The sequence below is a fragment of the Pinus tabuliformis genome, chromosome 9 (assembly GCF_031772625.1).
Source record: "Pinus tabuliformis cultivar Carrire ecotype Pingquan chromosome 9, CPIR1, whole genome shotgun sequence".
In the NCBI taxonomy this organism is placed as follows: Eukaryota; Viridiplantae; Streptophyta; class Pinopsida; order Pinales; family Pinaceae; genus Pinus; species Pinus tabuliformis.
In genome coordinates, this window is record NC_142307.1 from 428,397,062 (window position 1) to 428,410,827 (window position 13,766).

Genomic DNA, 13,766 nt, shown 5'->3' on the forward strand with positions numbered 1-13,766 from the left:
CAATCACTGAGCCTGCAACCATTGCTAGCTGAGATTGCGCATTGCACAATTCCAGTAGTCAGCAACCCGACTGGACTATGCATTGTGCAGCTCCAGCAATCAGTCAGCCTCCTAATAGCTCGGACTGTGCCTTGTGCAGTCTTGGCAGTCAGTCTCCCGACCTCCCGACAGAAATTGCGCAACCTTCATGATCAGTCACACAGGTATGTTGCAAGTTAGTTCTCAAGTTCATTTTGGTTTTCGACTGACAGATTGCTTGCCATGAGTGTTGCCATGTCTCCAGGTATCACAGGTGTTCATCTGCCTCTCAACAACACAGGTACAATGGTTTCCAAGAGAGCAAAATAGAAGACACTGTTGAGAGCACACTTGGGGATGTAGTCGATCAAGTGTCTATGAACTTTCCTACCACGAACACATCAAGTTGTTTATAGACAAGGACACCAAAATATGACGGCAACAACATCAAAGCAAACAACACCATGAACAACAGTTGAAGGCAACATACCAGAGGCAACGAATGCAAGAGCAAGGTTGTTGACAACACAAAGGCGGAACAAAGTTGCAAGCTTAAGCAAATCCATTTGTGATGAAAGCAACTTTGGAGACTCGAGCTATGAGGTGATGGCGTGACATGAAGATCACGCGAAGGCAGAGAACGGAACAAAGAAGGAGTTGCATGTGCTCAAGAAAATACTCAAGGAAGAACATGAGCTACATAGATGAGAAAATGAGTTGTAGTAGGAACAAGTACAGCAGGGGGCGTAGCATGCATTCACAAATGAAACTGTGCCAATACAAGTTATAGTTCCATCCCAACAGCTGGCACAAAAAAGACAACATGAGCAGTGTTGTTGATCGCATGCAAGGGAATTCAACAACATGCATGTCATTGTACGCACGCATACGATCCCACCTGTTTGGCACACTAACCGAGGCGAAGACAAGAAGTAAGTCTGACTAGAGATGAACATGTATTTCGACAAGTTGATGCGCACGACCACCAACACATGTTTTGAGATTAGCACATACACTATGCATGAACATGTTGCTGGTTCGGTCGCACCCAGGATGACCATGCACATGCTATCAGATGAGTTGGAGGGAGGAGCCATACCAATGCAACCGGATGCAATGGAGGCAAGATTTCGCCTCAGCAAGATGTCACTATGGAGTGCATGCACACCATCATAGACGACCAAGCTTGGCATCAACTCACCACCTTCACCATCACAAGCATGTCAAAGAGTTGCTCTTAGCACAATGGACTGAGTATCAGTGATGTCTTACATGGCTTACTCAAGCCATTTTGTCTCACATGGGCACATGTGCATTGTAATGTAACGTCTTATCAAGTGGAAGTTCAAGTTTCGATAGTTGGATGTAATAGTCATAGAGTAGATGAAGAGTCATGAGGGTAGATGAACTGTCTCAAAGGGGAATGTCAAGGTTCATCCCACCTTTTTCTATAAATAGTACCTCATAACTCATTGTATAGGCTTTTGCTAAGCCAAGCTTCCGATAAGACTATTTTAGAAAGAGCTTGGATAGTATTGTAACGAGCCTTGGCTTCTCCACTGCGCAGAGCTAGTACATCTCTTTGGAGGAGCAGACGGTTGTGAATGTAACGTTCCACTATTGGAACTAGTGGTTGGAAATGGATCTATTGTATGACTGGAACTTACACTTCTTAATACAATAGAGCCAGCACGTTTCATGCATATGTTTTATTGTATTCTATGTTATCTGGTTTACTCTAAATGATATATGTATTTGTTTGCTTACGTATGCATGTATGGACTATTCTGTATAAGTATGTATGAATCTTTCTGAAATGTGTTGTTGGTTTAACCATCACTTTGGATTGCTCACTAACTTGCTTTCTAGCTTGTGATGCATCTTCGCTCGTGTGTTCCCTTCCAAGCCGAGTACTATTACAGGTTTCCAAGGGGCACACTCATCTCACCCTCAGTGTGTTAGAACCTCTCATGCACCTTCCTTGTCTTACTGCAGCTATCACACCCTTGCTACCAACAGAGTTATCTTACTTGCCTCTGTGCGAAATCGTGGTCAAGGCATTACCGTACGACCCACTACTGGGACTCCTTGATTTGGATTTAAACAGGAATGCAACAAATTACAGAAATAACCATAAATACAGAGATGCAGCAGAAATAATACTTCATTTCATTAATGTAAAATACTGAAATATGCTTACAAACATAAATGGAAATAAGCCAACTAGGATAATGGTAGCTTATCTCTGAGAAGAGATGTAGCAGCTACATGCCTCTGAACTGTGTTACATTGAGGCTCGAAGGCATATTTATTTTTGAGAAATAATGGAAAATGATAAACATCCAAAAACCTAACCTTAGGAGATGAAGTGCCACACTATGGGCCCCGTTTTGGGTAAATTGGTACATCAACTTCCCGGGGTCGTAACTTTGGCATACGATCTTCATTTGACGCGCACCGTAGCTCGCTAGAAAGATCTATCCGAGGAATACAACTTTGGGAAGAGAAACATCGATTCACAGCCCCCTGTTGCTTTCAGTTTTCCCAAAAAACATTGTTTAGGGCCTCAAAATGGCTCCGGAAGTTCAGGACCCGAAAAATTGCTAAAAATAGTAAATTGTGCTACAATTAAGGAAACTGAAAAACTGAAAGAGACAGTTGTGGGGGTTCAAGTGGGATAGGCGGGTGGCCACCAACATCCACTTGGATCATTCCTCCCCCCTTAGGAAGCAATGGTCCCCATTGCGTTGAGCTCCTCCATGAGATGAGGAAACTTCTGCTGAACTTGGTCCTTGGAGAGCTGTTCTGCAACCTCTGCTGTGTCCAGTAATGGTGGGAAGCATGGTCGAGGGCGGTCCACATTGAACACTCGGTGAAAGTGAAGGAATGGGGGATTGTTGTGCTCCAAAGCATTGTTTCCCACAACCTTGGTAATGGTGTAAGGACCATATCGGAGGGGCCTGAGCTTCTGATGGGCTCTTGTAAGGCATTCTTTCTATAGATGCAACCAAACTTTGTCACCCACTTGAAACTTGTGTGGTACCCGATGTTGATCATCTCGCTGAATGTACTTGTCATTTTTCAGAATGGAGCGGTGATATATTTGCCCGTTGGGTAGAGGTGCTCTGGAAGTCAGATCAGATGAATGCTTGTCCTGACAGTGCAACAATACCCCTGTGGGTGAGGAGAAGATGTCCCTGTCTTCTTTCATGACCGTATCCACTTGCTTATGCTGTGTGGAGGAACCCTTCCTGTGGGCCTTGGATGTGGCTATGATCATCCCCTTACTTTGAGGGCGAACCAGACAAAAAATGAATTTCCTAGTCTGGGAGATGATCTTACTGCCTTTCTTATCAGAGATCAAAGAAGTGGCGGTAGGTGGGGCTACCTCCGATATCCTGTATAATGTATTACACAAAGAAATAATAGCAGCGCGAGGCCTTGACTCATACACAACATGTCGCCTCCACAAGTATGGTTGGCCTAATAATACATCACAAACATCAAGCGGTGCAACATGACACAATTCCTCATCTGTGAAGGGCTTGATGCTGTAGTGAAGGCGACACTGCTGGCGAACTCGGAGATCTCGTCCTTGGTGAAGCCACCCGATACTGTACGATTGCGGGTGTGGTGTAGTCGGTAGGCCCAACCGCTTCACTATCTCTGCTGAAATGAGGTTCTTTTGGCTCCCACTGTCAACAATGAATTGCAGCGGCGAACCCTTCACCCAAATTTGTGAGTGGAAAAGACGCTCCCCCTCCTCTGGATCTTCGGGCTCATTCTTCTGGATCTTGGCAGTGGCAACAGTGGTGCTGGGCTCCGCGTCAATGATCTGCTTCCCTTTGCCATTCCCCTTATCGGGTTCTGACTCAGGGTCGGAACATGCATATGATTCTGAAGCCTTTAACTCGGCCACCAACGACTGTTTGGTCCGACACTCACTTGTGTTGTGAGTGGGGCTCTTATGGAACTCACACCACTTCCCTGTGTCCTTCTTCGACTTCATGGTGTTGTTCTTTTCTTGTGGATTTGATGGGTTGTCTTGGGTTGCCTCGTTTTGGCTTTTTCCTTGGTTCTGTGATTTGGGGAAGCCTTTCCCTTGCTTCGGATTCGCAGATCCAAAGTCTCGCTTCTTCTATTTAAACTTTTGCTCGATCTTAACAGCGTACTGGTACACCGTGCCGAGCAAGGAGATGTTCAGGAACTCCATCTCATCCTGGATGTACCTGTGTAGGCAGCCGTGGTATTTGAGTACCAAATGTAGCTCATAATCCTTGATACCCAACTTTGTGCGAAGGGTATGAAAAATATTTGTGAACTCTGGTACATATTGGTCCCTTCCCTACCACAGCGTGGTCCACTTTACGTATTTGTCCTCATAGCTTTTGACAGGATAATACTGCTCCTTGATGACATTCCGAAATGAATTCCAAGTGGGTGTGGCTGAAAATAGTGAGTTCATACTTTCATCCTTCTGCTCGCGGTAGGTTTCCTGCCAGTCCTTGACGTGGGGGGCGACTTTGAGAAGAGCGAAAGTGATCTTTTGCGGGCTGGAAAAATCATGAACAAAAAAATACCCTTCTAACAGATTTAACCATTTATCTACAACATCTGTGTCTCTCTGACCCTCGAATATGGGGATTTCAAAATTAACTTGTACCTTAAAGGGTGTGGCGTTTCCAGAGTAGCTATTAGAAGTTGATGCGTCGGCCCTCAGTGGTCGCTAAAGGATCTGGGCAAAGTTTTCCATCATCGCGTTCCTTTGTCACTCAAGGGCTTCTTCGAGCAAAATTTTGGTAGGATCTCCTACCCCCTCGTTTTTCTTTTCATCTGCCATGGGAGGTCATCGGGGTTTGCGAGGCTGGTCTTGCAAGGGTTCGACCAGTTCAAGCCCTAACTCCTTATATCCCGACCTCGTTGGGGACATGCAAAGAAAACAAAGAAAGAGCAGAACCCTCTGATACTACTGATCCAGATTTAAACAGGAAAACACAACAAATTACAGAATTAACCATAAATACAAAGATGTAGCAGAAATAATACTTCATTTCATTAATGTAAAATACTGAAATATGCTTACAAACAGAAATGGAAATAAGCCAACTAGGGCGATGGTAGCTTATCTCTGAGAAGAGATGTGGTGGCTACATGCCTTTGAACTATGTTACAATGAGGCTCGAAGGCCTATTTATTGTTGATAAATAATGGAAAACCTTAAACATCCAAAAACCTAACCCTAGGAGATGAAGCGCCACACTATGGGCCCCGTTTTGGGTAAATTGGTACATCAACTTCCCGGGGTCGTAACTTTGGCATACGATCTCCATTTGACGCGCACCATAGCTCGTTAGAAAGATCTATCTGAGGACTACAACTTTGGGGCCTTAAAACGGCTCTATAAGTTTAGGACCTGAAAAACTACTAAAAATAGTAAATTGTGCTACAATTAAGGAAACTGAAAAATTGAAAGAGACAGTTGTGGGGGTCCAAGTGGGATAGGTAGGTGGCCACCAACATCCACCTGGATCACTCCTACACCCAACAGTCTGAGGTCTAATTGGGACTTCTTACCGAGGAGATCCCTTGACATGTTGGTGGGTCCAACACCGTCAATAGGTAGTGAGATAGATTGTACTAGTGTAGAGGTTGCTCACACTTGAGTAAGCATTGTAAATATTCTCTATTTTTATGATCTAATGCAATATATAGATAGGAAGGGGTTTTTAGCATCAAGATTTCCCTTTAGATAAATCTTTGAGCATATGTAATTAAATCTTGTCTAGTGGTTTGCGATTTCTCAATCGATTAATTGTTTAAGCTGATGAGTAGAGTAGATTCAAGTCTTTTGTTTTAGCATATTACATAAGTAGTTTGAATCTACAAGGAATTTCTACATATTTTTGCATCTTCTTCAACAACTAATTGAGTGCATTGATGAAGCTCGGACCATCTTATTTGTTGTATTATATCTATTGCATGAACACTATCATAGGTTACCAAATGAATTGTGGATCTTGGAAAAATGTATTGCCTACATGAACCTTGCTATGTTTTTGTTATGTCCAATGGTTTTTTAATAAGAGCAAAAGCAATGGTCAAGATGATACAAAAGAACATCCTTCTCCTCACATGGGGTGTTAATAATTAAACACAGCTCGTTGGACTTGCAAGGAGGATAAGACCATCATAGTCAAAGAATTCAATTGGTTATTTAGGTCTGGCAAGTGAAAGGCCATTAAAGACTAAGAGGAAGACTTTTATCTTCTCATATTATTTCATTATCATTTCATTCACTTCTGTTTCAAAAGTGTGCCATATTCTCGGGCATATGTTATCTCAGGTCATAGTGACCAAACGATAGATAGTCACAAGCTGTAAGAGGCAATTTTCAAAAGAGATTAAAGAGGGTGAATATTAAGAAGTTAGGCCGGAGAAGAATATAAGACTTATATGAAGGTGCATGTAAAAGCACTGATATACTGTGTAATCCAGACATATCAACCATAAGGTGGTCTCATATAGTTCTTCGTTACATCCAATATGTACATTAACCATCCCAATCTTATCGTGCCTATCATATAAATGAACAACAAAAAGAAATGTGTATTCCAAAAGATCACGTTTATTTATTATAAAAGGCTTAAGCGTTGTCATAATTTCATTGCAAAGGTTTCTTTCACACTGATGAAGTTTAAACAGAAACAAGGAAACTCCCTTCCTGGTGAAAACCCATAGTTTTTAGAGGGCTCACTCTGACAAAATCCTGTCACTACCTTAGGTTGATAGTTGATAGGAAAAATATCATGTGAGTTCAGAAGATAATAACAGTAATTTAGGAAATGTAGTTTTCTAGTCTATAAACTAAAACTTTCAAGAATTCAGGTCTTTTCAGGCTTTTGGCTTGTAGTGGAGATAGGGTGCCACCATGCAAATAACCCAGATTGAAAACCTGGCAGGTGTATAGCCTGGGACATGCATGTGTTGAACGAGCGTGAGGGCTCAAAATACAAATAAGGGCTTCATATCTCAAATGAACAGGAACAGGTAGAACAGTAGTTGACATTGGTACCAAGGTGATCACAGAAGTAAATAGTTCTCTGTAAGCTATTGAAGCACTGGATATAGATGAGCCGTTTGTTCACATGGAAGTTGACTTAACAATATTATCAGTTAAAGTTTAAGTTTGGAAAACACGTTTGCTTTTTATAGAATTCCTGCCGTGAACACTGGTACTTAACATGGATTCTTGATTTGTAATGACTGCACAACATGATGAGAATTTCCAAGAAAACAATTATTTCTACATTAAAGTGTGTACACTAAACTAAAAGAAGACAATCATCATATATTAATAAAGATGATTGTGGCAATCAATCATATTTATATACAAAAATCAAAGTTGGCAGCTCGTCATTCAAATAGAAATATGTCTCAGTTTTGTTGAGAAGCTAGTCAACAAGTCTCTCCTCAAGAAACAGTCAAACAAAAGATCTTTTGCACATCTTATACAGTATGTTGCCATTGCAGACCACTACAATGGCTGCATTTGCTTAGTTATAATAGGAAACAAAAGTCCCAATTTCCTTCTTTCAGCAGCATCACATCTGCAGAATATATTTGTACGACACTAGAGGGGCTGCTAGTGCACCTTCCGTATGAGTAGGCTTACTTGCTTACGTGGAACACTCCTGTGGGTCTCTTGTATGTGTACCAACGTGCAATTAAAAGATAGACCAGAAAATTCAGACCGCTCAGGATGGCCAGAAGCCAAAAGAAGTAATCAATATGTCCATAGTTCAAGTTATTGGGAATCCATCCTGCTTTTCCATTCCTTGTTGTAATGTCAGTTACAATGGTAACCAGCAGAGTACTCAGGTAGTTTCCCAATGCTACTGTAGTAAGTGAAACTGCACTCATTAAGCTTCGCATAGCATCAGGTGCTTGATCATAAAAGAACTCTAGTTGCCCTATGTAGGTGAAAATTTCAGCAGCACCTATTAAGAAATACTGGGGAACCTGCCAAAAAATGCTCATGGGTATGGTTGTTCTTTCATAGTAGTTATTCTCCTTGACCATGTCGAGTCTCTTGATCTCAACAATGGCTGCAATCACCATGGAAAAAATAGAAATGACCAAGCCAATCCCCATACGCTGTAGTTGGGTAAAGCCCCTTTGATGACCAGTATATTTGCGTACAAGTGGAACAATTAGACGGTCATAAACTGGAACCCAGAATATGACACTGAGAGTATCAAATATAGATAATGATGCTGCTGGAATATTAAAATGGGGACCAATACTGGCATCCATAGTGTCTCCTTGTTCCACAAACAATGTACTCATTTGACCATAGACAGTAGCAAAAATAATCCCAGTGCCCCAAATTGGAAGAATACGGATAACTGCTTTTAACTCCTCCACTTGAGTCACAGTGCAGAGTCTCCATGGGTTATTGGAGCCAACTGTACTTTTATCATTTACTGTTTCTACTGCAGCTTTGTCTAGAAAGCTGCATGAAGACAGGCTCTGTTAGTTGACATCATCTTTGAAATAAAAAATTTACACTCATGGAAAATTTACTCTGCAAATGCATTAAGCATAAACTACTCAGAATTGTAAGATATGAAGCAGATGAGTTACAAACTTACAAACATTCAGAGGAGAAATTTTCAAATAGGACGAGCAGAATTTCAGAGCCTTCGGGAAATTAATTTGATTAAAGCTAAGATTGATTTTGTATATGAGAGGAGAACAGAAGCATCAGAATTCTACTAAAATCTAAATATGGAAGCTCATTTGCCTATATTAAGTGTAAATACTAAACATCATAATCAATTTTACTTGATATAGTAAACAATTGGAAAACTAATGAAAAGGTCAATAGAATATGATTACTCCATCATGGTTCTGTGACTTCCTCTGCACTAGTTCCTTTGGTTCTTGCAGGTTCTCAAAACAAATGCACAGGGGCTGCTCTGACGGTTTTTACCTTTTTAGTGTTTGGTTGAGTCAACAAAGTTCGCATACATTGAATTTTACAGGAATCAAATATTTCATATAATAGTTTTCAATCCTTCGCCATGCTGAAACAGTTTGTTTTTTTCTTAATTGGTATAAACTTATTTTTATACAGTTTGAATGGCTTAATGGTTAATAGTATGTGTTTCTTTTTAAAAAGTCACATGTATGTCTTGGTAGATTTAACAGTTAAATTGATCTGTAGAGATAGGTCCCTTACACAAACAGGGGCCTCTAATACAGTAGACTTAGCAATCAAATTTCTCTACAGAGATAAATTAATAGACTTAGCAATTGCTTAATGCCTTGATTTGTAGAGATAGGTCCCTTACACAAACAGGGGCCTCTAATACAGTAGACTTAGCAATCAAATTTCTCTACAGAGATAAATTAATAGACTTAGCAATTGCTTAATGCCTTGATTTGGTGTCTGATTTAACTGTGACCTTGAATTTAAATTATTATTATTATTATATATATTTTCTCATCTAAACAGTTTTCCATTTTCGATCATAAGCGGACAACAATGAAGAGTAGTTTCTCTCAAGTGGTTTCAATGTCGAAGCTGTGAAATCCTTTTAAGATCGTGCTGCATTGAATACAAGAGCCGTCATCAACAGAAGGCAACCTATCAGCTTTCCATGGAAAAATCTTTAGCTTTCCATGGAAAAATCTTTTGATTAATCTGCGAGGTTTCTTTAATGGTGATTTATTCAATGCTGACATAGAGAATTATCAAATTATTTCTTACGACGGAAGTTGGAAATCACAAAGGTTTCTTTGTAGGACTAGTCAGTTGAAATTGCAGGTAAATTAGTATTAAAAGACACTAAAGGCGCTTAAGTTGGTTCACCATTTTTAAGCAGATGCTTGAAGTCAAATCATTCTCAATGATTCTAAAAATAGGAAAATTCAGAAAAAATGTATGAAAAAAGAAAATCAGGAAGCTTGGTAGTAATCTTACAGGAATTTATCTGTGTGCTCAAGCTTTCGATTTCCTTCAATGACAGACTCCTTATCTTGAACTTCATAAAGACCAGACTTATCACGTGGAACAGGGATGTTCCATTTTCGAAATGATGCAACTAACACCTGGGCTATCCGGGTCAAGGGACTGCCCCCTGGCTTTTGATGTCGGTATAAACGGGTACCTGAAAAGAAGCTGCACACCGCTATTCCCATGGCGACAGTAGGAATTCCAAAACCCCACCCCCAACCAACATTCTCTTGGACCCAAACAAGAACACTGCTAGCAACAAGAGCACCAATGTTAATTGAAAAATAAAACCAGTTGAAAAAAGAACTTTTCTTTTTCTTTTCGACATCATCTGTCTCATCAAACTGGTCTGCTCCAAACGATGATACGCATGGCTTGATACCACCAGTCCCTAGCGCAATAATGTAAATTGCCAAAAAGAAAACACCAGTTTGAGTCGTTGTAGCATGGCAATTAAGGTCTGAACCGTTGCAGGGAGGCTTAAGTTTAGGCACAGATGCAGATATAGTCAACAAGGCCATTCCCTGAAAATGGGCAAAAATATTCTTCAACCAAAATGTGTTGCAAACAATGTCAAAACATGATAAATGAACAGAAATTGCTTCTATATAGGTTACTATTCACTTCTCAATTAACAGAAAAACTTGATGGAACAGCAATGAACTTACAAAAAAATACACAATAGAAAATACAGCAATTGTTTTATAACGTCCCCAGTATGCATCAGCTATAAAAGCTCCAATCAAAGGAGTTAGGTAACAAGTTCCAGACCAATTTGTGACATTATTGGCTGCAGTTGAATTGCCTTGCTTGAACTTATCTGTCAAATAGTTCACCAGATTTGAACTGAATCCATAGTATGCCAATCTTTCGCAGCACTCATTCCCTGTAAAAGAAATCCGTTATGGAGACCATAATCCAATTGTAGGTATATAAATATAAAACAACAATGTTACCTTACCCAAATTTCAAAACCAGCTCTGCAATTACTAGTTATTTTCTGGTTAGTTTGTCAATAAATATGTGTGCTAACTACTTGTTGAGAAAGATACTAGTATGCTGAAAATAACATTTTGATGTTTAAGGGTCATCACATATACCCAAAATAAATGGACAAGCCTTCCAGTTCCCCGATTTCTTCTTGACCGAAGGTTTTCCATGAATATCTACAGACCCGTCATGAGTAAATTCATCATCAAGATTCACTGAAAAGTTCATACTTCTTATTGGTCGAGTGTCGAGCTATAACATAAAAACCAACAATTTGTTACCGAAGAATGAAAGAAAATGAATTATATTTACTTATAATTACTGGATAAACAGTTCCATAAAAAACCATGACAACTCTTAATTATACATTTCACGTAGTTACACCAGGCATACAGATTTGGTAAGCACACACAATAGTTCAGCAAAACGTTTCACTAAAAGGGGCTCAGCATTATGCTTCAGCTCAAGATGTGTTTACTTAAGACATCCCCAATTTGTAATTTAATTATTTTGAAGAGATTACATTGAATTAAAGAGCGAACTAAATGGGGTGATGATTCCAATAAGCGAGGAACTAAAAGTGTTTATTTGAATAAAAGGAGATATCAAAAAATCTATTCATTCGAAGGATCAGTATAGGGTGAGATTCTCAAATGATTTTGATGGCTTAGATACTTACTAATTTAGAAAACTAAACACACTAACAAATATTATATAATAATAAAATGATGTTGCACTAAAAGATTAGATGGACAAAGTGTCAATTCTCAACATATGGAGCTTATTGATACCATAATATGATGATAAAATTTGTTGTCAATGTTTATATTTAATATGTATCGAATACATTGTAAATAAAGAAATTATATGAATGTCATTAATAATCATATTCAATATATCAGATAAATAAGATCATATTCATTGTATTTAATGTATATGTCAATCTTAATATTGGATTGAATACTCACCTATGAGATGTTGTCACAAAAATGAAGTGTTCATTTCATTTTAATGTATCAAACATATATACATCAATTAGAAAGAGAGAATTTTAAGATTACTTCTTGAAAACCATATTCAATCTCATTAAGCTAACCTTGTACCATATAGAAAATTTCAATTTATATTGTAAATGCACTGTGATATTGAGAAAGAAAATTACATTAAGGATAAGTGGGGTCAAGTGCTTATACTTTATAGAAATATATTCTACGCTATATTGAATTTCTTTAATTCAGTATAGAATATATGTCATTGATGAGAAATGGATAGAACACAAAGTAGTGGATGTAAGACTCATTATCTAAGGTAATTTGATAGTTAAGGAAGGTTAATAATTAAAAAAAAATGAAGGTTAGTAATTATGCAAAAACACAAAGTAGTGGTTGTAAGACTCATTATATGAGGTAATTTGGCAGTTAAGGAAGGCTAATAATCATATAAAAAATGAAGGTTAGTAATTATGCTAGTTTTCCAATACCTAGCAGCTAAATTGAACAATATCCTGATATGCAAGAGCTAGAAACTGAATTGTGAAATTCACTAATCAAATATAATGAGTATTCTAATGAATTTGCAATGGAAAATAAATTCATAAAGACACAAGCATATAATTAACAAAACACTCGAAATACCCAAGAAACCAACTGGAGAAAACTTGCTAATTTGTGTTTTTATTGATCTGCTCAGAAAAATCTCAATAATGAATTACAAATCACTTAGGAAAAAATTCCCTTCCAACTCTATATTCCTTAGCACAATATCCAACACACCCTAGATTAATTCAACCTCTCTCTTTCATAGTTGTACCAATTGTACAGGTTGAACTACCTCCTTATGCAAGTTATCTCAACCTCCTTATGTGATGCGCTCTCCCTGACCTCACACGCTAATTGGGAACTATTTTCCCAAGCTCAACTTTTTTTTTCTCACTAGTGCATAATCATGTGATTCACCAAGTCTATGCTCTTCTCTTTATAGGATCAAATTATGCTTCAACTCAAGCGAACTGGCTCCTAGAACCCAAGTCGAACTGCCTCACTGAAATCAAGTCTAAATGACATCTTGAACTCAAGTGAACTTTCCTTTTGAACTCGAGCCAAACTGCCTCACCGAACTAAAGTCGAACTGAGATAAAATCTCCATCCATGCTTTGTTTGTTTTACCATTTTTGACTATAGGAAAATTAGAGAATTTTCCTAAGTCAACACTAAGATAAAGTAGATTGCACCTTGGTTTCACATGTGTGCTCTTTTGCCAAATATAATGCACTTCTAAATTTAGCAAAACCCTTCCATATCTAACTTCAATTAACGCTCCCTCTTCTAAGAGAGGAAGGTATTTTGTACAACACTCAATTTATCTTTAAAGTAGATGAAATTGCCTCTTGTCAATGCCTTGGTCAAGATATATGTTGTATGCTCCTTTGTAGGTACATGTGGAACTCTGACTTTACCCCTATGAACACAATCTTTGATATGGTGGTACTTGATCTCGATGTGATTGGAGCAGTCATGAAACATTGGATTTTCAGAGTGCTTGATGCAACTTCGATTATCACAGTTTATGGTTGTGGGCTACAACCTCTAACCAAAGAACCCGACAAGTAGCTTCCTCAACCAAATAGCCTTGCAAGCTACCAAGGTGGCAGCCATGTACTCAGCTTCAACTAAGCTCAATGCATGGGGGCTTCACTAGGGGAGAAATACCATACCACGTGGGTTCATATTGGGGGATATAT

General features: G+C 38.8%; 1 protein-coding gene across 1 annotated transcript in view; it reads right to left on the minus strand.

The window, feature by feature from the left end:
- Nucleotides 1-7,428: 7,428 nt before the first annotated feature.
- The window catches only part of LOC149148981 (protein NRT1/ PTR FAMILY 8.1-like), a 35,956-nt gene continuing 29,618 nt past the window's right edge, over nt 7,429-13,766 (minus strand). Inside the window, exons 2-5 of the mRNA XM_089438164.1 lie at nt 11,137-11,278; nt 10,705-10,922; nt 10,004-10,560; nt 7,429-8,530 (exon numbers count right to left, since the gene is read on the minus strand). Coding sequence (XP_089294290.1) covers nt 7,687-8,530; nt 10,004-10,560; nt 10,705-10,922; nt 11,137-11,278 — 1,761 coding nt within the window. The 3' untranslated portion in view covers nt 7,429-7,686. The remainder of the gene's footprint in view (nt 8,531-10,003; nt 10,561-10,704; nt 10,923-11,136; nt 11,279-13,766) is intronic.